Source organism: Medicago sativa, chromosome 7 (assembly GCF_051527215.1).
Source record: "Medicago sativa cultivar Bolivia chromosome 7, Bolivia_mono, whole genome shotgun sequence".
Classification (NCBI taxonomy): domain Eukaryota; kingdom Viridiplantae; phylum Streptophyta; class Magnoliopsida; order Fabales; family Fabaceae; genus Medicago; species Medicago sativa.
In genome coordinates, this window is record NC_140755.1 from 96868515 (window position 1) to 96896321 (window position 27807).

Below are 27807 nucleotides of genomic sequence, written 5' to 3' on the forward strand. Positions count from 1 at the left end.
AATGATTAACTTAATATGGGACGAATGGAATAGCTCATAAGCTAACCTATAGCTTATAAACTAGTATGTCTAAAATAAACATGTTTGGTAACTGTTTTTTCATCACTAATTTATAACTTTTTCTAGGGAAAATATATAACGTGTTTTACTAACTTATTTTTCAGACGTTGTATTAAAAGACGTTTAAACTCATAGCTTATATATTATTTTTTTAAATTGATATGTCTCAAATGATAGGTTAGGTAGACAAAGGTAAAGAATAATTTTCCTAGATTACTGTTTATTTTTCTTCTTTCTAAAGCAAGATAAATCCTTTCGAAAACATTTTCTCTCATTCAGTTCAGAAAATAATCTGTCACATACGGCAATTTCTAAATCAGTTAAGCACTATAAAATTACTAAACATTAATCACCTCAACACTTGTTCAGGGTCTTTGGCGATGCATTCCTGGAAATGGGCCCAACTCCTTTTGTCCTCATCACCCTATTCACACAATATAATTAGCAAATAATATAGCGAAAGCTCTAGGAATTCTGCCTCGAAACCCTTACATTGATGTTATCATTGGCACCATGGTAGAGTATGCATGGGTTTCCGCCGAAATATAAACGATGGGGGCGCAGATGGAAGCTGCTTGATGGACACAATTGGCTCATTTGGATGGACCGCATTACACATTGCAATTGAATAGAAGCTAAATTGGACTTGCAACGCCAATACTTCTTTGAAAACTCTTCCCGTTGTGATTAGAATTCAATTCAAAAAACTCCAACACAACCATGTTCGTCTCACATCATATTTTCCATGGCTGAATGGAATCGACAACACACATCATATTTTCCATGGCTGAATGGAATCGACAACACAACTTGTGTATGGCTGAATACACACAAGAAATCTGAGAGTCGTGTGCAAGAACTCTAGAGTTGTTGTAAGAATAGATGGACGCAATCGAATCAGTGAACGATGCGCTTCTGACTTCGGACAAAACTCTTTCGTCCATAGAACCGGTCAATGTTGTTTATTCCTTGATTGTTGTGCTTTAGGTGTCAAAGGATTTCCTTCCCTCCAAGGAACCAACATACTTACCTTTTGTCATATGAGGATTGAATCTAAATATTTTTGCATTTAATTATTTGCTCCTTACAATTTCCATCTGTTGCAGATTTTCCCTCCTATCAATTGATTCAAGCATATAATTCCATGTAATCAAACAAAATAAGTTTCAAAACAAAAACTGACAGTTTCTCAACCACATGAGATGTGAAATGAAAGTACAGAAATTTCTCATCAAAATTACATGAGATTTGTTCTCTACCTAAAAAAAAAACAAAAACAAACAATAAACTATATGGTAAGGGGGCAAAATTTCTTCCAACAAACGCTAAAATAAGCATATAAATTACACAAAACCCGTCATAATCCAAAATTGTTGGCTGAACCAAATGAAGAAAATCCTATCTCATACCAGCTACCTAGGCTGGAAAAAAAAAAATGTTTATTTAGAGCTCTAAAACTATACTATTGGGCTGGCAGAAGGTGAATAAAGTTGAACCCAAGCATATTCGTGCTTGTAAGGCAAACTTGCTTCACAAGAGGCTTCACATGCATATACGACAATCGAAGCCCAATCCAAAGAGTTCACTTCATTATCCACCCCAAAATAATACAACAGCTGTGGCAAAATCTGGCAAAACCAATATTAGCAATTCAGTATTATCGAGAGAAGGAAACAGAAATATTTGGTTGACCAAACAAGAGAAATGGCAATACATGCAGAATGACAACAATAACTACCTGAAATTCACAACACATGGATCCACCGCAATAGATGCATTTGGGGATATCATCTTTTGATGGCCGACCACTTAAAATGGGCCATATTGGCTTAGCATTAGAATTCCTGTAATATCTGTTTTTATACCACAAGTGTTAGAATGTAATTAAATACAAATGAATACATAGATATATATTGATAAAATCAATAACATCATCCGGGTTATACACTGATGAACTTTTAACACACATCTTAGTGCATGATTATCAAAACAGGGCACCTTCCATAATCTATTTTCCAACTTTAGTTCTCCACTTCAACGTTGATGAACAGTGATTATAACATTATGCAAATATAGTTGATGAATAGTGATTATAAAACGTTGATGAACAGTGATTATAACAGTATGGAAATATAGTTGATGAATAGTGATTATACAATTATTGAAATATAAAATGGAAAAAAAAATGTCTCAAATGATAGGTTAGGCAGGCAGAGGTAAAGAATAATTTTCCTGGATTACTGTTTATTTTTCTTCTAAAGCAAGATAAATTCTTTTGAAAACATTTTTTCCCATTCAGTTCAGAAAATAATCTGTTACATACGGCAATTTCTAAATCAGTTAAGCACTCTAAAATTACTAAACATTAATCACCTCAACACTTGTTCAGGGTCTTTGGCGATGCGTTCCTGGAAATGAGCCCAACTCCTTTTGTCCTCATCACCCTATTCACACACAATATAATTAGCAAATAATATAATTAAAAAAATGTAATATGATCTTAATGAAAATAGGGTAAGACCTGAAAACTATCCATGAGTGAATTCATAGTGTCATCACTCCTATTCCTCAAGATCAAGGAATTAGCCAAGGTATTATCCTCAGAGACGTCTTTGTTACATTCACTTTGATCTTCAATGATCTCAAATTCAGGCCACGTGTGTTTGTTTCCAACTGTACAGTAAATGACCTAAGATGTGAATTAACAGGAAGCTAAATAGTAGATATCATAAAATTTGATATAGTCATATATTTTATTTGGAATGACATCAAGCAGGTTTGAACTATGTTAGTCAGATACACATTTCACTTTCTTTTAAGGATTGGATTGTTATGTTCAAGCACTAACAAAATTTAGAGTTATAGTTTATTGAATTTGTCTAAAAACCTGATTAACATTTTTGTTATTAACAAGTAGTAATCAATCCCTGCCAAACATAGAAGTTTTAAACCACTGTGACCTTTACGAGACTCCAATGAGGTGGTTCCATTTTTGTTGGGTCCACAAACAGGTGAAGAAACTTTTATTTGCTGGCAAGCAATTTTATGCTCCACACGCCAACTCATGGTCTGTACGTTGAAAGAGAAAGATTGTTATAGAATTCAAATTTATGGAGACAAAAGTGTACACATATAAGCAACTCAGATACCTGGTGTTTCTCAGAGCAATACCGCACTTGTTTGCAACTACTGCAGAGCTTGTCTCCTTTCCAGGTACCACACCAATCACATAGAGCAGCTGAAAGTAAGAAAATTTTCCATCAGTATAGAGGTAGATTTGGAACAAATCAGTGCTGTTCAAACTTCACTACATTGTAGTGATATTGTACCGCTATAGCCGCCAAAACTTGTACTAAATAGTGTATCACGAAACAATAGCAATTTGATCAAATTTCGTTATGCTATAGGGCTATAGTGCCGCTGTTTGACAACACTTGAACACATCCATTTAATCAGATTGCATACATGTCTTGATTGCAAGCATCACAACAAGAAGAAGACAACGGGTGCAGCTAGATTAGGGTAATCAAATTAAGTTTTTAAATTTAAAATTGAAATGTGGCATCATATTAATTTTTTAGCAGCAGCATAAAGATGAATAACAAGTAATCCTTTCCTAATTCTTGAACTCTTATTAATTTCCTTACACTAGTACTCTCAATACGACAATTGTAAGTATAGAAAACCCTAAGAAGGCTTGAAAATAAAGACCTGAACCTAAACAACAATCTATCGATCATCAAAGTAAAAGACATCTTAACAATTCTGAACACCTACTTTCCTCACGGCAAAAACTACCAAGTAAGCATTCAACAAAGTGGACGACAAGAATATTATATAAATGGTCCTAACAAATAATTCTAAGGTGAGATTATTTTCAGCAAAATGAGACAAATATATTGCGATGATGAGTAAACCAACCTCCACTGCCAGTAGGTTTGTCGCTTCCATCATATTTGGGGCATTCACTCGAGTAAAAAGGATTAATGCGAGGTAACTGGCAACGGAAAACCTTCACACTTCAACAAACAACTACAATATCAGAGATCAAAAGCCAAAGAAACTAAGAATGTAATTTTTTTTTCACAGGGGATGATAACAGACCTTCTGCTTGGTTTCTCTGGATTGCGTTTCCATTGCTCGTGCTGGTCTCTGAGAAGACATGTCATGGAAGGACACATGAAAACAAAGAGCATCCGGTGAAATGTGCTTTCCTTCTCAACAACTGGTGCATAAACCTAGCAGTTCAAGGGTTTAGTACAATTTATGTCAATCAAAGGTAGGGGGGACAAACAATAACCACAACAAGTAATAGTTTGAGGTATTAGCTGCATACCTGAAGCACAAAATGTAAAGGGTCTCCACAAAAGTCACAAACTGAAGACTTCCCTGATGGTATATTCAGAGGGTCCAGCCAAGCCTATTTTTCATACAACAGATCGTAGAACCATTAGACACGGAAACTCACTTTTATTCAATTATAATTATAAAGTCTATCTATATTATACGTGTGTTTGGAACAGCTTTTGCAAGAAAAATCTTGCGTCCCAATGCATTTTCAGCACAAAATCAGAAGCTCCAATATATAGCTTCGGTGTTGTCGTGGTTTTTCACCGCACGGATCCAAACGTTCTATATTATCTTATTTATTTGAGATTATGTACTGGTATAAGCACTTTTGAGACTATTTGGGAGAGTTTACCGAAATAGTTTATGACATGTTCATAAGATCATTTCAGCTTAATTGTACAAGTTCTTCATGATGAATTATGCTGCCAACAAACACTTTTATTTCATATGAGTTCAACTAAACTAACGTGATTGAAATAAATCTAAATTACAATGGATAAAAAAGTGTGGCAAAGACTTCTCTATCTATGATAGCTCATTAAAGCAATTTATAATTTACATAAAAACAGTTTAGTTATATTTTACCTTTTCATAAACAAATAGCTTATACGATAAGCACTTATAGTTTAAGAGATTAATTAAGCTATTTATTCTAAGAGGAACGTAATTGAATGAAACAATAGAGAAGCAAAGTAGTTACCGGGAGTCCACCAGCTTTGCTAGGGAAAAAATGACGGGAAAGATTGAGTGGATTTTTGGGTTTTTCAAGGAAACCAAGAGTGATAGGTTCATCTTCATCTTCATCTTCAGAATCATCAAAATCATTATCATTATCATCATCTTCATCTACAAATTCATCATTTTCCATTCGAATTTCCTTGAGTTTATTCACTGAATCTCCAATTGCTGCATCAATGTCCATCTTTTCAGAGACGCGGGGAGAACGACGCGGCAGGACTAGGGTTTTTAAGGTTTTGGGATCATCACCCCTTTGTCTACAGTGTCTTCACTATTCTCACCCCTTAGATTAATCTAACGGTTCAAATGGTGAAATTCAAACAAACAAACAAAAAGTTATGAAAGAGAGACCGGTGAAAAATTGATATCAGTTTAAAACAATTTATCTTTCAATTTTACCTTTTAACTTAAAATAATTTATTTATAATTTATCTTTCAATTTTTTTAAATATTTATTTTTATATGTCTTCGTGAACTTAGCTCATTTGGTCTTGAACAATGCATAATACATGCAAGGTCGAGGTTCAAACCCCGACCACCACAAAAAAAAAAAAAAATATTTCTATATATCCTATATATAAACGAAGATATCAAGTTTAGTGTAACCATTTCTTATTTAATTTTACCGTTCATTAGATTGTTTTATTTAAATTTTACCATTCTTTACCAAATGAAATACTAACTATTTTTTTTTAAATAGTCACAACTTATTTTATAATTTTAAAGATATGAACTACAAAACCAGACACAATATTTATAATTTAAAGACATGATCGAGAAAGACAAATAGATTTGCATGTTTGCACGCAAGTTTAACATAATCATTATACATTCAAAAAATATTGCACACTAGTTTTTTTCTTTATTGTGGAAGCATTTGGTATTTTTTATGACAACTACAAGAGTTCGGCAAAGTGAGAAAAAATTTCAAAGCTCAAAATACGCTGATCTTACATTTTATCCACCAACAAAACTCCCACATTAGTACAAGGTTTAATATATATTTATCCACCAACAAAACTCCTTTGTAAACATATATTTTAATCCTTACCAACAGGGTCAACATTTATTTACTGACCTGTTTAGTATTAGCAGTTTAAAATTGGATCTGAAGTTATTGTTGAGATATATATTTAATAGATATTTTGGAGGTTCTGCTACATCTATGAGATCAAGCACTTACCAGTACTTAAATTAAAAATATAAAATTATAAGCAATGTGTACAAACAAGAACAAGTTACAAACCCAATTCAGAATTGTTGGGTTGAAGATGGAAATGGGTAAAATGGTAATTGAAAAACGAGTACAATCTTCTCAAGATAACATTTTTGTGTGTGATTACATGTGGTAGATGATGTGCAACACAAGAACTTCCCGAGATAAAATAACCAAATTTTTATTTACAAAGACGAAACTATTTTTACATATTGACAATAATTACTCGCTGGAATTTGCTAGCCCTACCATATTGAGCATATGCCGATCTTCCTTAAACCTCTCCAGTACAGTCCCCTTAACAGCATCATTCTTGCCTTGGACCACACCTTGAGTCACTCCCCAGCATTCTATTACTTCAGGTACTATACGGTTAGTTTTGGAGAGGCAAGGGCTACCAAATGTAGAACATGAAAATGTATGTCCTTGATCAAAGTTTGCTGAGATAAATAACCCAAAGTGATTTTCTCGTCCTCCAAAACCAATGCCATTTGGAATTTCCTCTGAACTAAAGTTGACAGCACACTACAAAACATATGGACATTCAGCAGCAAATTAAAAAAAATGAAAATTCTATGATGAATGGACTTAAAAGCAACCAAATAAAATCCTACAGTATGATGTGAGATTTTTTTTTGTGCTGTGAGATAACTATCCTCCCCTTGGGAGGCGGCAATAGCATATAAGATTTGTCTGGATTTACTTGGTAGAACTCGCAACAAATATCATCTTTTTATAACATAACAACACATTTAAAGTCTAAACATGCTTAACCCCCTAACACCCGAAAAATGCCATTGATGCTGATAGAATGCATGGTTTAACACTATAAAACCTCATAGTTCTTGTTTTTGTATATTATGTTTGTTCTAATAGCAGTACCAATGTTAAGTTACTTTGGAACACTGGCACAACATGATAGCATAGCAGTTTGATTATCACAGTTTCAGCATACAAGGGAATGTACAATATTAGAAACAGGAAGATTTTTACCCATTGTAGATTAGTGTTTGCTCCAGTTGGCCTGTATATAGATGCCTTTGGATTTAGTTGAAAAATGTAACATTTCATGTCTCCATAAAATTCAGCATGCCGCTCCCATTGTTGAGAAGCATATCCTCCATATATATAACCATCTGTATCCTTAATAATTAGCACAGTTGGGCCTTCATGATTTCTGCGGTTAAGATTAAGAGCTAATAATGCATTCCAAATTTCCAATCCTACAGAGTTTAGTTGAAGCAGCCTATAAACTGGAATCAACTTAACATACATTTAGCATTTACAACCTCAAAACAACAGAAATTGACAAGCGCCTCTTGGTCAATTATCAAAATGGCAGTAACAAAATAGTTGCATGTTACTTCAAAATTTTCTGGTGATGATAGAAAATAAGCCTTTAACGTTGAATTGTAATTTGTAACAACACGGTTCCTAAAATTTTGAAGCAACTAACCTAATTGTCGGCCATGTAATAAAAAGCATCGCCAAGTTTTAGATATCTCAAGGGTGCATTCAAATATAATGGAGATACTGTTAAATTAAAGATGTGTCTGTCCTACAAGTCATTATGTGTTTCTCACTAGTAACCGCAAAAGGCACGTGCACGTCATGTGTACGATTGTTTTAGATTCAAATCCCATTGATGAAAAAATGTTAAGTCCAACCATTCACAATCTCCACTAGGACTTATTTCTGCAATTTTGAGCATAAAGTTTCTAGAAAGCTGCTAGTTTAAAGGAGTGGGATGCAACAAATGTAGGCAAGAAAATGTACTTACGAAATGTTGCCCAAGAATGTATTGAAACTAAGACCATTAACAGAACTATGATACAAAAGCTTCCAATCTTCCAACTCATGCTGAGAAAGTGCTCCTCCTATATGCCAAGCATACTCTTTTCTCAAAAGCACAGTGTTAGAATCAATATCCTTCGGGGTTATTAGATTAGGAATTTGAGTACCTGGCCGTCCTACAAAAGGCAGAACATCGGAATAAGAAAATATGCCAATTATTTTCCCTGATTTTTCTTCAAAACTAATCCAATACTCCCTCCGTCCCAATGTAACTGAGCCCTTGGCTCATTTCACACTTATTAAGAAAAAGTGTAAGTGAAAGAGAGAGAAAAATGGTTTTGAGTGCCCTTATCAACTATTGGTGCATTCTTCTTTATCATAAATGCTAATTAGAATATATTGAATTGGGAGTTGTAAAAGTAGTATTAATTAGTGTTATAATTGGAAAAAAGTAATTAATATTGTATTGAAAAGTGAAATGGGTCAATTTTTCTGGGATAATATTTTTTTTGCAAATGGCTCAGTTATTATGGGACGGAGGGAGTAGTATTTCATATAAAAATGGGTGCTAAAATTAATACAGTATACAAGGGAAAGATATAGTTTAATGAAAATTGCATCTGTCTGTCTAAGTTTTTATACATATCGATACGATAGGTTTCTAGATCTGGTTAGTTACATTGAAGGGCCTGATAAGGCCCTAATGATCTACTCATGTCGGTCGATTCTCGCATTCAGGGGAGGAGCTAACTTGTAAATACCAAATGGGAAGGAAAGTTAGTTTGTTGGGGGCAAAGAACAGATTTGATAAATAGGGTAGTTCGGAGGATTAGGTTTGTTTCCATTTCAGTTTCGGCTTATAGCTTGGGGCCATAAGAATTTACATTGGCTGGGAAAGTTTGCCATAAATTTCGGTATTTTCTTCTACTATCTTATCAATAACACAATCACCCTCTGTTAGATATGATATGTTCGTCTAAACTTTCCCTCTATTAAAGATTTTTCTCTTTCTTCTATAACTAACTTCCCTCTCATTTGTTATTTACAAGTTAATTCCTTCTTGAAATAGGGAATCATCCCACAAAAGTCGATCATCGGGACCTTAACCAGCCCCTTCTTATAACTAACCTAATGTAGGAAGAATTCCATGCAAAAATAATAACACACATATGTTTACAGTTTTTAGAGAAATTCTAAGTTTTCTCCTACCGCAGAGTCATAACTCCGTGACCTTAATGTTAAGTCATATTTGATGTTTCAGATAGACTAATAAGAAATTAAGTCAACACCAAAAATAATGCATATAGAGTGCAGCAAGACCTGAATCAGGTGGGAAAAGCAAGCATCCAAGAAGCTTCCTCACGGTTGGAATATGAGCACACCAACTTCTGAAATCTTCAAAAGACATAGCCTCCTCAGTGCACTTTTCATCATGTATGGAAAAATTGGCAGCACTCAGAAATATGTTGACAATATCTTGATGTGAACTTGATCCATCTTCAGAACCTTCTATGCATAATATATCCTTAAAAATGGCAATTAGAACTGATTCCAAATCAGACCTGCAACAATCATACAAGATTCCAAATCAGAACTGCATTTCCAATGCAACATGCATCAATATAATTTATAATTTCAAAAAGGCTAAGGAAAGTATAATAATTTCTAACCGTGTTAAAAACAGATAAATCTGTATACGTGACGTAAAAATTCCAACATTTAAAAATCTCTTATTTCAGAACCATAAAAATAATATCAAGCATGTTAGCAGCGCTATCTTTAAAGAAGTACCAGTTAGAACTAATCACACAGTTCAACCAACTAAACTTGCACAAAATAGTTTAAATCCAGCGAATTATACTTCATTGCTTCAAAAATGAGCATTAAAAGATTTCATTGCTTAATTATTAATCAGACCCTGCATTAAACTTTTACAAGTATAATATGGAACTAAAAGCTGTAAGTGAGTATGCTCTACCTTCCTACAAAATTATCTCCCGATACATCTAATAACCGAAATATGAATTCTTCGATTTCATCTTTTGTTCCTTTCTCATAAGTAGCCTGCACCATGAAAAGTGAAACCACACACACAAACTAAGTTAAACAGATCTGTTTTATCTTGGTTTTCGGGTGTCAAACATTGATTACGTTTGAACCTTTTAAACCGGTGATATCTTATTTTTTCTTGGGAAGGGAAAAAGTAAGCAAAACCCTTGAGAATCGAGGTCCGGGAGTTGTTTTCGCTACGGGAAGGTGTTAGGCACCCATAACGACTATAGTAACCTATAGGAACCGTCTTTAATTTCTACGCGCGCGCTTTATTTTTAAATGCTATTTTGAAATGTTATTTACACCTAAGAGTTACTAAATGAAGAATTGGAGGGAGAAGAATGTTTTTGGATTTTTATTTTAGTTGAATTGAAGGAATTTTGTTCCTTGCCTACGTACCCGATTAAGGGATCAAATCCACCGTAGTTCTCTCTCAAAAAATGTTTTTGTTTTTGTTGGTTGATTTTAAGTTTGAAAATGGGATTTTAAAGAATAGAAAGAGGCCTCAAGGGCATGAGATTTATGAAATTGTGAGGTTGAATTAGTGATTTGCAAAATATGGTCAAAGCATGATTAATTTTCATTGAATTTTTGATTAAGAAAATAAAAGGAAAATTCAATGGGGTTTTGGACCCCAAGGTTTATTTGAAAAAGACTTGAGTGAAGTTATTCACGTTTGTTTGGAAAATTGGTTTTTTTCTAAGTATAAGTCCTAGGCATTCATCTAAACATACAATCCTAAACATACATCTAAACATGCATATTCTAACTATATAGTGATGTGTGTGCGTGTGTCGGTGCTTGTGTCGGTGTACATTATTAGAGTCCATTGTCCTTTACATCATACCCTAGATACATTCTATGGCCTCTTTGCCAAGAAATTAAAAGCATGAAAGTAAAATATTACAAAATTTCCTAAGTGTTTACATTCTAACTTTAGTACAAATTATATTGCAAGAAAAGTTAAACTAGAATATAAAATGAGATGAGCTTACGGGATACATGAAACAAGAAACAAAAGGGTTAGTAGCACATGATAATATCAAGAAGTAAAATCAAGTAAAAATTACTATAACAAAAGCAAAGAAATTACCACAAGAAAACATAACAAAAATGATGCAAAATAGAGCTAAAATCCTACTACAAATGCAAGGTTCACATGACTTATAATCCTCACATTTTAACACATTTTGAAGACATGAACTCAGATTGTAAAATGGGGATCAAAGGGATGTGATAGACCATGCATTTTAATAGTGAATTTAAGCATATTTTACATTATTTATTCACAAACGAATCTTGCAAAGCAAGCAACTAGGCACAAGACACACATTCAACAAAAGACATACTCACAGTAGCAAAAATCCTCACAACATCACATATCATGAATTACTAGCATCTATCAAGAAATGGAATTGAAACTAGGCAAGAAAACCACAAGTTTTTAACATAAAATCTTACAATTAAAGCAAGAAAAAAATCCACACTATTTTCTATCAATTTTCCAACACAACTACTATCATAAAAGAGTCACAAAAAATAAAGAAACACACAGGAATTTTTATAGAATTTTTCAAGAGGTTTTCAATCAAGCAGGGGTGTAAACAGCGAGAAATTGCAAGAAACACACAGGGGAGGGGGGTGTACGTAGCATACTGGGAAATGAAGCAAAAAAAATCGTTGGGCTTGGAGCAGGGGTAATGGGTCATGGATATGGGTAGCAAGGCACATGGATATGCAAGTTATTAAACCATTATAACACAAAGGCAAATGCTCACTTCTCTCCCTCTGTGTTGTCACGTTCCCTCTCTTCTTAGAAATTGCTCACCTTTCTTCCTACATGAAACAAGAACAGCGCCTCCTTGTTCATCTTCTCCGACCAACTCTTCCATTTCCGGCGCGGTGGCCGGTGGTGGCACCACCGCGTCGGAACTAAAAACTCCGCCGTTTTCAAAAACAAACATCGTTTTCTACAATCCTTTTCTTTCCTCATTCCAAAAATCCATCTAGTCTTCACAAAAAGACAACAACACAACCTAGATCTAGTGTTTAAGGTCACGAAAATTTATGAACAAAGATAAACAATCAACAACAACCAAACGTGACATCACAAGGGGAGAAGATAAAGTACCTTTGCTTAAGTCGGAGATATCAAAACAATCGATGGAAAACTTCAAGAACCGGTTGACATATGCTCCGTCCCAATTCGAATTGGTTCTGTCCACACTCGTTATTCCTCTTCTCCTTTCCTTGCTTCTCTTCGATTCTGTTTGCGGCGGATTGTTGCTGGAGTTCGTCGGATTCACTTCTCACTGGATTTGTTCAATTCGTTTCTGGTCCGAGCTCGTCGTTGTTTCGCGAAGTCAGTGCTGCACTTTTCCCTTTCCCTCTGTTCACGCGTCCAATTCTGTTTGGTGCTTGAAAGCCTCGTTCGATTCGCTTTGACGGTACGAATTTCGTACTGTGATGATGAACACGTGAGAACGCTGCTGTCTGTTGATTCGGTTGCGAACAGAGGTCAAGAAATGGTGACGAATTTGGGAAGTCTTCGTGAAGATTTGTGGTGAATGTTGATGGTGATGATGAGTTCCGATGGAGAGGTGGTGGTTGTGGAATTTGGATGATGAAGATTGGGTGGTGGAATGTGGAAGAAAGAGGTTGTTGTGGTGGTTTGGAGGGTAGTTAGGGAGGAGGAATGGTTTGTTAGGGTGGAGGAATGGGTGGTTTTGGTTTGTTGTGGTGGTGGAATGGGTGGTTAGAAAAGTTAGTTATGGTGGAGAGAGAAAGTGGGAAAAAAATGAGAGAAAAGAGAAAAAAGAAAAAAAAGCTTTGTGAAAATAATTAGTGTAAAAATGATTAGTTGTTGAAAATTGACCAAGTGTTTGACTTATATAGGTGATGTGGTAAGCTTGGACCAATGATGTGATGCCATGTGGCACTTGACTTGTAACAAACTCTTGTGGACTAATAGCATTTGGACACGTGGCACTTGGACTTTAACAAACTAAAAAAGGATTAAAATGCAAATAACAAAAGTGTGCGAACTAAAATGAAAATTAAACTAAAATCGAATTGAAAAAGTAAATTGAAAATTAACGTAAAGCGAGACGATTAAAAACAACAAAGCAGATTAAAACGAATCAGAAATATTATGTGAAATGACCAAAACGCCCCTAGGGCTTAAAACGACTAAAAACGACTCAAATGCAATTTTAAAATGATTTTTTAACAAGGGATTAAAGCAAGAGCTTATTCAAACAAATTAAAAGACTCAGAGACAAATTTTAGAATTTAAACAGGGTTTTAACACATGAAAAGACTAAAATGCCCCTAGGGGCAAAACTGACTCAAAATGACTTCGAATGCAATTAAAAAATGGATTTTGACATAGAATGAAACAGAGACTTATTCAAACTACTTGAAAGGACTCAAACAAATCTTTAAAAGACTGAAAGAACTTTTGACATAGGAAATGACTAAAATGCCCCTAGGGGCTAAACTGACTAAAAAATGACTCAACTGATACTTTCTGAAATGAATTTTGACATGAGATTGAAACAAGGAAAGACTCAAACAATTTTCAAAGATTAAAATGAGTTGAATGCAGGAAATGACTAAAATACCCTTTTACATGAATTTTGCAAATAATATTGAAATAAAATGCAGAGAAAGATGCAATTAATCAGAGACATATCAAATGACTTATAATGCAAGAAAAGAAGAATTAAACAAGTATTTTTAGGTCCAAAATTAGGGTATAACAGCTGCCCCTATTTAAGTTTCTTTGTCCGGAGAGTCAAGAGACGAAGTCTTAGAATTGACGGGACGAAGATACTTAAATATTAACATTTGCACTGCTTTTGGACATAAAAATACGCTTTCAGATTTTCAAAAACATGAATGTCATGCAACATTTCATTTATGAATGCAAGACAATCGAACCGGAATCTACGGGTTGTGTCACACCACCAAGGGATTTATAGACATCAAGGTAGAAAGAACGGGCAACAAATAGACAGGTACAAGCTGTTCTTTGGATCGAACTTGCCACTTGACCGAAAAATACAAACAAGAGACGGGTACAAGCTGTTCTTTGGATCGAACTTGCCACTTGACCGGAAACATAGACATATAGGCAGATACAAGCTGTTCTTTGGATCGAACTTGACACTTGATCGGAAACATAGACATATAGGCAGATACAAGCTGTTCTTTGGATCGAACTTGACACTTGATTGAAAATACAAACAGATAGACAGACACAAACTGTTCTTCGGATCGAACTGGCCGTTTGGCTGGAGCTATAGACAAAAGGGTTGATACAAGCTGTTCTTTGGATCGAACTTGCTTGTTGGATTATCACCACGTCACGTGGGAAGGTGCAAACTGTTCTTTTAGATCGAACTTGCCGTTTGACCGGTAACAAAGCATAAGCTGGGTACAAACTGTTCTATCGAACTTGCCGTTTGACCGATAACAAAACATAAGCTGGGTACAAACTGTTCTTCAGATTGAACTTGCCGTCTGACCGATAACAAAGCATAAGCTGGGTACAGACTGTTCTTCAGATTGAACTTGTCGTTTGTCCGGAAGCATAGGTATAAGCAGGTACAAGTGGTTCTTTTTGGATCGAACCTGGTACTTGACCAGTAACAAGATACAAATTGAGAGTCTGGTTTAACAAGATACCAATTGAGGGTAAATTGTCATTGACCTGATTTGCAAATAGACATGACCATTTTTGTTGGCCCAAGAGTAAATTGAGAGTAAATTGACATTGATTTGAACTGAATTGAAAGTTGAAATTGACATTGACATTGACATTGACATTGGCTTGGCAATTGAAATTGACATTGACATTGACATTGGCATTGGCATTTGACATTAACATTGACATTTGACATTTGACATTGGCATTGACATTGACATTGACATTGACATTGGCATTTGACATTGACATTGACATTTGACATTTGACATTGGCATTGACATTGACATTTGACATTGGCATTGACATTGACATTGACATTAACATTGACATTTGACATTGACATTTAACATTGACATTTGACATTTGACATTGACATTTGACATTTGCATTTGACATTAACATTGACATTGACATTGGCATTTGACATTAACATTGACATTGACATTGACATTGGCATTTGACATTAACATTGACATTGACATTGGCATTGGCATTTGACATTAACATTGACATTGACATTGACATTGGCATTTGACATTAACATTGACATTGACATTGGCATTTGACATTGACATTGGATATTGACATTTGACATTAACATTGACATTTGACATTGACATTTGACAGCTGACATTGACATTAACATTTGACATTTGACATTGATATTAACATTTGACATTTGACATTGACATTAACATTGATATTGACATTGGGTATTGACATTGAATTTCGACAGCTGACAGTTGGATATGCAACATGTATGTATGATATAGCAAGATTATTGGATGTATGAGCACATAAAATGCATGATTATGCATGTATGAATGCTTGAAATGCATGATTGGTTGGCAATTTGGCAGAGAAATTTCACAAAGGCAGACAAGACATTGGAAGATTGGGCACGTAGTGGCTCGTGCTGCGACATATTCACAGGGGAAAACCTCTTCGGAGAGACCGTCGTTGCGAGACGTATTAAAACCATGGCTGAGGGCAATAAAACTTGTAAAGGAGGACCCTTGGAAGGTTCTTGGATACAGGTCGCCGTTGCTAGGCGTGTCAGTGCTGGGTAAACATTGGATGTTCGCATCTGTGGTCAATGCTTTTCAATATTCTTTCTTTTCATTTTTCATTTTCAAACCCCATTTTTGCCTGAACCGCCCTTTCGGGTTTTCGATTCACCGGGGAATAAGATTCTTTTCATTGCCCCATTTTTGCCTGATTTGCCTTCACAGGTTGTCAATCAGCGGGGTGCTCATTTTTGCCTAAGCCGCCCTTTCGGGTTTTCAACTTAGCGAGCTTTTCATTTTCATTTTTCAATTTTTCATTTTTATTCTGTTTTTTCATTCTTGCCATTGACCACAGATCATCCTGGGGAGTAACCTGCTTGTAACATGTATTGAAATAGACATTGACATTCATTCATTCATGCATGTTTCATTGAAATGTACCCTGTTGCTCAGGTTTGCTTTCAAAATAGACAGAAAAAATGTTTTAATTTTTCAAAAATGTTTGTTTCAGACATTGACATCATCAAAATAGAAAGAAAATGTTTTGTATATAGTATTGAAAGTAGAAAGAAAAATAGAGTTTCAAACAATAGAAAGGCTCAAATTGATGTAGAAGAGTGAAAGTCAGCCAAGGGCATGACTCCACGGATTTACAAAGCTTGGAAAATGGTAATTTTATTGGTTGGTGATACATTGAACACGATGACCGCTACATTTCATAGAAATTTTGAATTCACAGGTACAGAAGCCTCTGATGAAGACGACCATTGACAGTTGCAGATGCCCCAAGGGGTGATGGTGATTTGCCAGATATAGTTACTTGTCTTTATTGTCAACCTCATTTTTGCATGAACCGCCCTTTCGGGTTTTCGGCTCATCGAGGCGCTCATTCTTGCCTGAGTTGCGTACAATCTCAGCGAGCTTTTTTCATATTCGTTTTTTTTTGTCCCTAACTTTTGCCTGGATCGCCCTTGCGGGTTTTCGATCCACCGGGAAGCGCATTTTTGCCTAGGCCGCCCTTTCGGGTTTTCGACCTACCACGCTGTTCTTTTCTTTCTAGACAAAGTATTTCTTGACTATATCGGCATTAACAGGATTTGGAAGCTCAACACCATCCATGTGTGTAAGAATCAAAGCACCACCAGAGAAAGCCTTCTTGACAACATAAGGACCTTCGTAGTTAGGTGTCCACTTGCCCCTTGGGTCGGGTTGCTGACTTATTCTTCTTTTCAGTACAAGTTCGCCTTCCTTGAATTCTCAAGGTCGGACTTTCTTGTCAAAAGCATTCTTCATTCGCACTTGATACAACTGTCCATGAGTCATAGCATCCATACGTTTCTCTTCAATCAGATTCAATTGATCATACCGACTTTGACACCATTCAGCCTCAGTTAACTTTGCTTCCATGATCACTCGAAGAGATGGAATCTCCACTTCCAGAGGGAGAACTGCTTCCATACCATATACAAGAGAGAAAGGAGTTGCCCCGGTTGAACTGCGCACTGTGGTACGGTAACCATGCAGGGCAAAAGGTAGCATTTCGTGCCAGTCTTTATAAGTGGTGACCATCTTCTGAACAATCTTCTTGATGTTCTTATTAGCGGCCTCAACTGCACCATTCATCTGAGGCCTATACGGAGAAGAGTTGTGATGTTCAATTTTGAATTCTTCACATAAAGCTTGCATCATACTATTGTTCAGATTGGAACCATTGTCAGTGATGATTTTGTTGGGAACCCCATATCGACAGATGATGTTATTCTTGATAAACTTGACAACCACCTGCTTGGTCACATTTGCATAGGAGGCAGCTTCAACCCACTTGGTGAAATAGTCAATTGCCACTAGGATGAAACGATGTCCATTGGAAGCCTTCGGTTCAATTCTTCCGATCATGTCAATGCCCCACATAGAGAAAGGCCATGGGGAAGATATGACATTGAGGGCATGGGGAGGCACATGAATCTTGTCAGCATAAATTTGACACTTGTGGCATCTTTTAGCGTGTTTGTGGCAATCACGCTCCATAGTGATCCAGTAATAGCCGGCTCTTAGCAATTTTCTTGACATAGTGTGGCCCGAAGCATGGGTCCCAAAGGTACCGTCATGTACATCATGCATCAATTTCTCAGCTTCTTGTTTGTCAACACATCTCAGCAAGACCATGTCATAGTTCCTCTTGTATAGGATTTCTTCGTCCAGAAAGAATCTGCTAGCCCATCGTCTCAAGGTCTTCTTATCTCTGTTGGAAGCATCAGGTGGATATTCACGATTCTGCAAGAATTGCTTGATATTATGATACCATGGCTTTTTATCATTCACATCTTTGTCAGCTTGATCTGGCATATTTTCAATAGTAAACACGTGAGCGGGTCTATCAAGACGCTGCACTTTGATTACGGGCACATCATTCCAGTGATTGACTCGAAACATGGAAGACAAAGTAGCAAGAGCATCAGCCATCTGATTCTCATCCCGAGGGATGTGGTGCAGCTCAACCTTGGTAAAGTATGTCAACAGACGTCTTGCATAGTCACGGTATGGGATCAGCTTCTCATGATGAGTCTCCCATTCACCCTTTATCTGATTGATAACAAGTGCAGAATCTCCATAGATGTCAAGGTGCTTAATTCTCAGATCAAGGGCTTCTTCAATGCCCAAGATGCATGCTTCATATTCAGCTATGTTGTTTGTGCATTCAAAAGTTATTCGAGCAGTGAAAGGGATGTGGTGCCCCTGTGGAGTTACAATGATGGCTCCAATTCCTTTACCATAAGCATTAACAGCACCATCAAACACCAATCCCCATTTGCTATTGGGATCCGGCCCTTCATTGATCAGTGGTTCTTCACAGTCTTTTGCTTTCAGATACATAATCTCTTCATCAGGGAAATCAAACTTAATCGGCTGGTAATCATCAAGAGGTTGACAAGCAAGATGCTCAGCGAGGACACTTCCTTTGATTGCTTTCTGAGCTTTGTACACAATATCATATTCAGACAACAACATTTGCCAACGTGCGATCTTTCCAGTAACAGCAGGCTTTTCAAAGATGTACTTGATTGGATCCATTCGGGATATCAACCAAGTTGTATGATTCACCATATAATGACGCAGGCGTTTGGCAGCCCAAGCTAAGGCACAACAAGTCTTTTCAAGCATTGTATACCGAGTCTCACAGTCGGTGAACTTCTTGCTCAGATAGTAGATCGCATGCTCTTTCTTGCCAGTCTCATCTTGTTGACCGAGAACACAACCCACTGAATCATCCAACACTGACAGATACATAATCAAAGGCCTTCCTTCCACTGGCGGGACAAGGATGGGTGGTTCCAACAGGTATTCTTTGATGCTATCAAAAGCTTCCTGGCATTCATCATTCCATACAACAGGCTGATTCTTTCTGAGCAATTTGAAGATGGGCCCACAAGTAGTAGTCATGTGAGATATGAATCTTGAAATGTAATTCAGACGCCCGAGGAAACCTCTGACTTGCTTTTCAGTTTGAGGGGCCGGCATCTCTCTGATGGCTCGGACTTTGTCAGGATCAACTTCGATGCCTCTTTGGCTGACGATGAAGCCTAGCAACTTTCCAGATCGTACACCAAATGTGCACTTGTTAGGATTCAATCGCAGCTTGTACTTTCTCAATCTTTCAAACATCTTTTTCAAATACACAACATGCTGCTCTTCATTACTTGACTTCACAATCATATCATCAACATATACTTCAATCTCTTTGTGAATCATATCATGAAACAGAGTAGTCATACCCCTTTGATAGGTAGCACCAGCATTTATCAAGCCAAACGGCATCACTTTATAACAGAACGTTCCCCATGGAGTGATGAAGGACGTCTTTTCTCTATCTTCAGGTGACATCCGTATCTGGTTGTAACCGGAGAAACCATCCATGAAAGAGAACACTTTAGATTGAGCAGTACTGTCGACAAGCACGTCAATATGAGGCACTGGAAAGTTATCTTTTGGACTAGCTTTATTCAAATCTCTGTAATCCACGCACATTCGAACTTTCCCATCTTTCTTTGGTACTGGTACGATGTTGGCAATCCACTCAGGATATTCAGCTGTCATGAGGAAGCCCGCATCAATTTGCTTTTGTACTTCAGCCTTGATCTTAAGAGCCATGTCTGGACGAGACCTTCTCAATTTCTGTTTGACAGGAGGACATTCAGGTCTTGTCGGTATCCGATGTTCCACGATCTTGGGATCTAGACCCGGCATATCTTCATAAGACCATGCAAAGACATCTGGATAATCATGGGGAAGCTGAGTGATCTTCTTTTTCACTTCTGGCTCGAGTGCGGCACCAATCTTGATCTCTCGCTTGTTCTCTTCAGTACCCAGGTTGATAAGCTCAATCTCTTCCTGGTGAGGCTGAATGGCTCTTCTTTCTTGCTCAAGCAGTCGAGTGATCTCATACGGTATCTCTTCATCATCATCATCCTCATCTTCAGCTTCATATACAGGAAATTCAAAATTTGGAGGAACCATAGGGTCACTGTGTTCAACGGGTTTATTGTGGTTCAATCTGCATAATATGATTGGGATGATTTTAGAAAAATGTTTTTTATGCAGATTTTTAAAATTAATAAGAAAATACAGATGTTTTGGTTTTTTCTGGCATTACCATTATTTCCAAGAAAAAAAAAGGCACTAAAAAGTAAAAAAACAAAGAGTCGTGAGAAAAACGACAACTTTTATTGATTAACGGCAATGCCGAAACAAACACGCCCTTACAAAGATATCACTTTCGCCTTGGGCAGAGCGAAAGGATTGTTATTTTGAAAACAAAAGACATGAGCAACAAAACACATTACATGGAAGCATGCATGACTAAAGGAACATCAATGGCTTCCCAATTTCTCACGGTGCCTCCTGGTATAACAAATGCAGGCACGTGGCTTCCTTCAGCAGCATCTTCAGTAATAGCATTGATGAACCCAGCACTGTAGAAGGTTCCCTTTGAAACAGTAGATGTTGGAGAGAATCCAAGGCCCTCTTTACGCTTGTTTTCCAAAATCTGAATCACTTTGCCCCAGCCAGCAGCTTGCCTTTCTTGAACAGCCTTCTGGGCATCTTTTAGTGAGGCCATGCTAGCACCAGCCCTCCGGGGCTCTGCACCCTCAACAGTCAATCCTTGAAATGACGTCCCTTCAGCGGACCCTGCTTCAACACAAGAAAAAGATGATACTTGGCTAACCAGATATGCTTCCTCACCATGCACAGTGACAATCTTACCATTCCTCATGAACTTGAGCTTCTGATGCAAAGTGGACGTGACTGCTCCAGCGTCATGGATCCATGGTCTTCCGAGGAGACAGCTGTAAGAGGCATTGATATCCATGACCTGGAAAGTAATCTGGAAGGTCTCTGGACCAATGATAATTGGCAAGTCCCCTTCCTCGAGAACATCTTTGCGGGATCCATCAAAAGCTTTAACCAGATAGCTGCTACCCCTCAGAGAAATTCCATGATGGCTCAATTGCCTTAGTGTGGACTCAGGCATTACATTCAGAGACGACCCAGTGTCCACCAACACGTTGGATATCATGTCAGATCCACAATGTACTGAGATATGCAGAGCCAAGTTGTGGTATTTCCCTGCTTCGGGGAGCTCATCGTCACCGAACCCCAAGTTGTTGCAGGCAGTAATATTACTCACTATCCCATCAACCTGATCCACAGAGACCTCGTGGTCAACATAAGCTTGCTCGAGTATCTTCATTAACACTTTCCTATGAGCCTCAGAGCTCATGAGCAGAGATAGGATGGATATCTTTGAAGGAGTCTGCAGCAACTGGTCTACAATCTTATAGTCACTCTTTTTGATGAGCCTCAGAATCTCGTCCAGATTAGACTCTTTAATGGGCTGGCCCAAGGGGCTGGCATTCTCTTCCTCAAGGTTAGCCATGTTTCTTCTCTTGTACAATCTTGTCTGATGAACTCTATCTGGTTGGTAAATCTTACGAGCACGAGCCACCTTTCAGACTGCGGCGGACAAAACCAGGAGGCAATGAGCACGAGAAGCCATTTGTGACCGATGAATGATGCATATGATGCATGATATGCAAATGCAAAAAGACTCTTTTTTGTCAGAGGACTTTGTCAAAGTGGTTGTGAACATCACGGAGAAACACGGTTTTATTTGAAAAAGTTTAGTTGAGATAGTATCACTTGGTGTTCACATCCGTGATGTTCAAAAGATGACTTGTCTAAGTTCTCCGATAAATGCATGGAAAAAAAAATTTATGCATGTATGCATGTATGCATGAATGCATGATTATGTTCAAGTTCGGAGAAAACATGGTGGGTTTGAAGTTCAAAGTCGAGGAGTCATGGGTGGACACGGTGTCCGGTGAATCTAGGGCTTTAGGATAATAGTAACCGGGTTCTAAAAAGGTTCCCAAGTTGCAACCTCTCCGACGTGTCTCATGGTGTCACGAGACAACTCTCGCTCCATGATTACACGTGGAAGGTCTAACTTGAGTGTAGTATCGCGTGACGACTAAAACTCGAGACGACACTCGGTTTAGCCTCCGCACTACGTCCTAGAAAATGGCCATGGATGGGTTTGGTTATCTACGGTTCATAGCGTCATAGAACAATTAGAAGCAAAGTGCCTAAACGCGACGTACACGCGCCGACAACATCACCCCCAAAATGCCTCAGCTATGTGGGATTGATCGCATAATCCAAAACACGAGGCAACCCCCGGAATGAATTGTCGATTATATCCCCCCTAAATCCTAAGTTCACTCAGCCCGGGTGCAGGACTTTTGATATTCTCACCCCACACGTTTGCAAGAAATTAAACATTTATTCACATAAGGAAGCAAGTAAAAGAAGCAAGTAAAAATACAAGCGCAAACGTGGAAATAAAAACTAGGCGTAACTCTCGAATGTTATATCTCCCCCAGCGGAGTCGCCAGCTGTTTTATCTTGGTTTTCGGGTGTCAAACATTGATTACGTTTGAACCTTTTAAACCGGTGATATCTTATTTTTTCTTGGGAAGGGAAAAAGTAAGCAAAACCCTTGAGAATCGAGGTCCGGGAGTTGTTTTCGCTACGGGAAGGTGTTAGGCACCCATAACGACTATAGTAACCTATAGGAACCGTCTTTAATTTCTACGCGCGCGCTTTATTTTTAAATGCTATTTTGAAATGTTATTTACACCTAAGAGTTACTAAATGAAGAATTGGAGGGAGAAGAATGTTTTTGGATTTTTATTTTAGTTGAATTGAAGGAATTTTGTTCCTTGCCTACGTACCCGATTAAGGGATCAAATCCACCGTAGTTCTCTCTCAAAAAATGTTTTTGTTTTTGTTGGTTGATTTTAAGTTTGAAAATGGGATTTTAAAGAATAGAAAGAGGCCTCAAGGGCATGAGATTTATGAAATTGTGAGGTTGAATTAGTGATTTGCAAAATATGGTCAAAGCATGATTAATTTTCATTGAATTTTTGATTAAGAAAATAAAAGGAAAATTCAATGGGGTTTTGGACCCCAAGGTTTATTTGAAAAAGACTTGAGTGAAGTTATTCACGTTTGTTTGGAAAATTGGTTTTTTTCTAAGTATAAGTCCTAGGCATTCATCTAAACATACAATCCTAAACATACATCTAAACATGCATATTCTAACTATATAGTGATGTGTGTGCGTGTGTCGGTGCTTGTGTCGGTGTACATTATTAGAGTCCATTGTCCTTTACATCATACCCTAGATACATTCTATGGCCTCTTTGCCAAGAAATTAAAAGCATGAAAGTAAAATATTACAAAATTTCCTAAGTGTTTACATTCTAACTTTAGTACAAATTATATTGCAAGAAAAGTTAAACTAGAATATAAAATGAGATGAGCTTACGGGATACATGAAACAAGAAACAAAAGGGTTAGTAGCACATGATAATATCAAGAAGTAAAATCAAGTAAAAATTACTATAACAAAAGCAAAGAAATTACCACAAGAAAACATAACAAAAATGATGCAAAATAGAGCTAAAATCCTACTACAAATGCAAGGTTCACATGACTTATAATCCTCACATTTTAACACATTTTGAAGACATGAACTCAGATTGTAAAATGGGGATCAAAGGGATGTGATAGACCATGCATTTTAATAGTGAATTTAAGCATATTTTACATTATTTATTCACAAACGAATCTTGCAAAGCAAGCAACTAGGCACAAGACACACATTCAACAAAAGACATACTCACAGTAGCAAAAATCCTCACAACATCACATATCATGAATTACTAGCATCTATCAAGAAATGGAATTGAAACTAGGCAAGAAAACCACAAGTTTTTAACATAAAATCTTACAATTAAAGCAAGAAAAAAATCCACACTATTTTCTATCAATTTTCCAACACAACTACTATCATAAAAGAGTCACAAAAAATAAAGAAACACACAGGAATTTTTATAGAATTTTTCAAGAGGTTTTCAATCAAGCAGGGGTGTAAACAGCGAGAAATTGCAAGAAACACACAGGGGAGGGGGGTGTACGTAGCATACTGGGAAATGAAGCAAAAAAAATCGTTGGGCTTGGAGCAGGGGTAATGGGTCATGGATATGGGTAGCAAGGCACATGGATATGCAAGTTATTAAACCATTATAACACAAAGGCAAATGCTCACTTCTCTCCCTCTGTGTTGTCACGTTCCCTCTCTTCTTAGAAATTGCTCACCTTTCTTCCTACATGAAACAAGAACAGCGCCTCCTTGTTCATCTTCTCCGACCAACTCTTCCATTTCCGGCGCGGTGGCCGGTGGTGGCACCACCGCGTCGGAACTAAAAACTCCGCCGTTTTCAAAAACAAACATCGTTTTCTACAATCCTTTTCTTTCCTCATTCCAAAAATCCATCTAGTCTTCACAAAAAGACAACAACACAACCTAGATCTAGTGTTTAAGGTCACGAAAATTTATGAACAAAGATAAACAATCAACAACAACCAAACGTGACATCACAAGGGGAGAAGATAAAGTACCTTTGCTTAAGTCGGAGATATCAAAACAATCGATGGAAAACTTCAAGAACCGGTTGACATATGCTCCGTCCCAATTCGAATTGGTTCTGTCCACACTCGTTATTCCTCTTCTCCTTTCCTTGCTTCTCTTCGATTCTGTTTGCGGCGGATTGTTGCTGGAGTTCGTCGGATTCACTTCTCACTGGATTTGTTCAATTCGTTTCTGGTCCGAGCTCGTCGTTGTTTCGCGAAGTCAGTGCTGCACTTTTCCCTTTCCCTCTGTTCACGCGTCCAATTCTGTTTGGTGCTTGAAAGCCTCGTTCGATTCGCTTTGACGGTACGAATTTCGTACTGTGATGATGAACACGTGAGAACGCTGCTGTCTGTTGATTCGGTTGCGAACAGAGGTCAAGAAATGGTGACGAATTTGGGAAGTCTTCGTGAAGATTTGTGGTGAATGTTGATGGTGATGATGAGTTCCGATGGAGAGGTGGTGGTTGTGGAATTTGGATGATGAAGATTGGGTGGTGGAATGTGGAAGAAAGAGGTTGTTGTGGTGGTTTGGAGGGTAGTTAGGGAGGAGGAATGGTTTGTTAGGGTGGAGGAATGGGTGGTTTTGGTTTGTTGTGGTGGTGGAATGGGTGGTTAGAAAAGTTAGTTATGGTGGAGAGAGAAAGTGGGAAAAAAATGAGAGAAAAGAGAAAAAAGAAAAAAAAGCTTTGTGAAAATAATTAGTGTAAAAATGATTAGTTGTTGAAAATTGACCAAGTGTTTGACTTATATAGGTGATGTGGTAAGCTTGGACCAATGATGTGATGCCATGTGGCACTTGACTTGTAACAAACTCTTGTGGACTAATAGCATTTGGACACGTGGCACTTGGACTTTAACAAACTAAAAAAGGATTAAAATGCAAATAACAAAAGTGTGCGAACTAAAATGAAAATTAAACTAAAATCGAATTGAAAAAGTAAATTGAAAATTAACGTAAAGCGAGACGATTAAAAACAACAAAGCAGATTAAAACGAATCAGAAATATTATGTGAAATGACCAAAACGCCCCTAGGGCTTAAAACGACTAAAAACGACTCAAATGCAATTTTAAAATGATTTTTTAACAAGGGATTAAAGCAAGAGCTTATTCAAACAAATTAAAAGACTCAGAGACAAATTTTAGAATTTAAACAGGGTTTTAACACATGAAAAGACTAAAATGCCCCTAGGGGCAAAACTGACTCAAAATGACTTCGAATGCAATTAAAAAATGGATTTTGACATAGAATGAAACAGAGACTTATTCAAACTACTTGAAAGGACTCAAACAAATCTTTAAAAGACTGAAAGAACTTTTGACATAGGAAATGACTAAAATGCCCCTAGGGGCTAAACTGACTAAAAAATGACTCAACTGATACTTTCTGAAATGAATTTTGACATGAGATTGAAACAAGGAAAGACTCAAACAATTTTCAAAGATTAAAATGAGTTGAATGCAGGAAATGACTAAAATACCCTTTTACATGAATTTTGCAAATAATATTGAAATAAAATGCAGAGAAAGATGCAATTAATCAGAGACATATCAAATGACTTATAATGCAAGAAAAGAAGAATTAAACAAGTATTTTTAGGTCCAAAATTAGGGTATAACAAGATCCAACTTTCAAAACATGATTATAATGATAATAACAAAGAACTCACTTTAGTAATAACAAGGTCTTGAAAGGTTAACTTTTGATCCTTACGCTCCTGAGTAACTAAATCAAACATCCTCTCTCCAATAGGGCCATTGAGTTTGAAATATGACTACAACCCACAAAATGAAAAACATAAAAAATTAACTTTTCATGGATTATAGAGAAAATTAACAATTGGGTCATGAAGGAAATTAATCACAGAATTACAAATCATTCAAAAAAACAGAAACCTGAAAAACTGAAGGAGTGATGTATTTTCCATTGCTCTGTGATTGAGATGCCAATGAATCGAATAGTGATTTTAAGTTTTCAAGTCCCTTTTGAGTAAAAGCTCTGCAAAATGATTTTATAGAATAGATTAATATATGAAAATTGATTTTTCTGAGAGTGTGTTGAAGAAGAAGAAGAAGAGAAGAAGAGGAAGCTACCTGGATGCTGAAAGATATCGAGGATCAGTGGGAGGAGACTGAGCGTTACCCATTGATTTGATTATATGTTTGCTTTGCGTTGAAATTTTTCTATTCTATCATCTTCTTCTTCTTCTTCTTCTTCTGATTTGGGAACAGAGTTTGTATGATTGATAACAAGGGCCCGGGGGTTTGTGATTCTTTCATATTTCTCTCTCCTTGTGTTATAGATATATTATATTGGTTTGAATGCACTTTTTTACTCCAATTTTTACAATTGTTTGATTTTGATAAGACCATTTACAATGGTCACCAACATTAAACACCCTTCAACACCCACTTTTTTAATTCCCAACACTCCACATCATCTTCTCTCTCTTAATTCAACACTCATTCAACTTTAACCTCTCCAATGATTTTTTTTCATTCAACACTCTACCCCACCACCTTTTATTTCTTATTCTTATTTAATTTTATATTTTTGTTTTTATAATTACATAAAATTACAATTATCGATTATAATTAAATTAAAATAAAGAAACACTTAACATTTTTTTTTGTAAAAACAAAATTTATTTAAATAATTTATTTTTATTTTCTTAACTTAAAATGCAATACAACAAACTAAGCACGCAACACACAAATAACTTAAAATGCAAGAAAAAAAAACACACAACACACAAGCAATTTATTTAGTACGATACAAATCATCTTCAATCACGAAACATTCCAAACTTTGTCCATATGTGCTTCACTAGATCTGCTTGCAAT

General features: G+C 36.7%; 2 protein-coding genes across 3 annotated transcripts; both read right to left on the bottom strand.

The window, feature by feature from the left end:
- Positions 1-1224: 1224 nt before the first annotated feature.
- LOC146910808 (uncharacterized) lies at positions 1225-5355 on the bottom strand. Its single transcript, XM_085727768.1, has 10 exons — positions 5111-5355; positions 4397-4480; positions 4165-4298; positions 3982-4079; positions 3210-3298; positions 3021-3129; positions 2582-2733; positions 2434-2504; positions 1799-1913; positions 1225-1688 (listed from the first exon to the last, which is right to left on the bottom strand). Exons 1-10 carry the CDS (start codon positions 5330-5332, stop codon positions 1518-1520), a joined length of 1245 nt encoding a protein of 414 aa, XP_085583894.1. The 5' UTR covers positions 5333-5355; the 3' UTR covers positions 1225-1517.
- On the bottom strand, positions 5305-27243 carry LOC146910809 (uncharacterized). Of its 2 annotated transcripts, none has more exons than XM_085727766.1 (8): positions 27058-27243; positions 26860-26962; positions 26634-26738; positions 10137-10222; positions 9479-9720; positions 8145-8334; positions 7358-7541; positions 5305-5442 (listed from the first exon to the last, which is right to left on the bottom strand). In XM_085727766.1, the coding sequence occupies exons 1-8, from the start codon at positions 27108-27110 to the stop codon at positions 5377-5379; spliced, it is 1029 nt and encodes a 342-aa protein (XP_085583892.1). In that variant the 5' UTR covers positions 27111-27243; the 3' UTR covers positions 5305-5376. The 2 variants fall into 2 exon arrangements, with proteins under 2 accessions (XP_085583892.1, XP_085583891.1); XM_085727765.1 differs by lacking the exon at positions 5305-5442 and adding an exon at positions 6328-6889.
- Between the last annotated feature and the right edge of the window lie 564 nt (positions 27244-27807).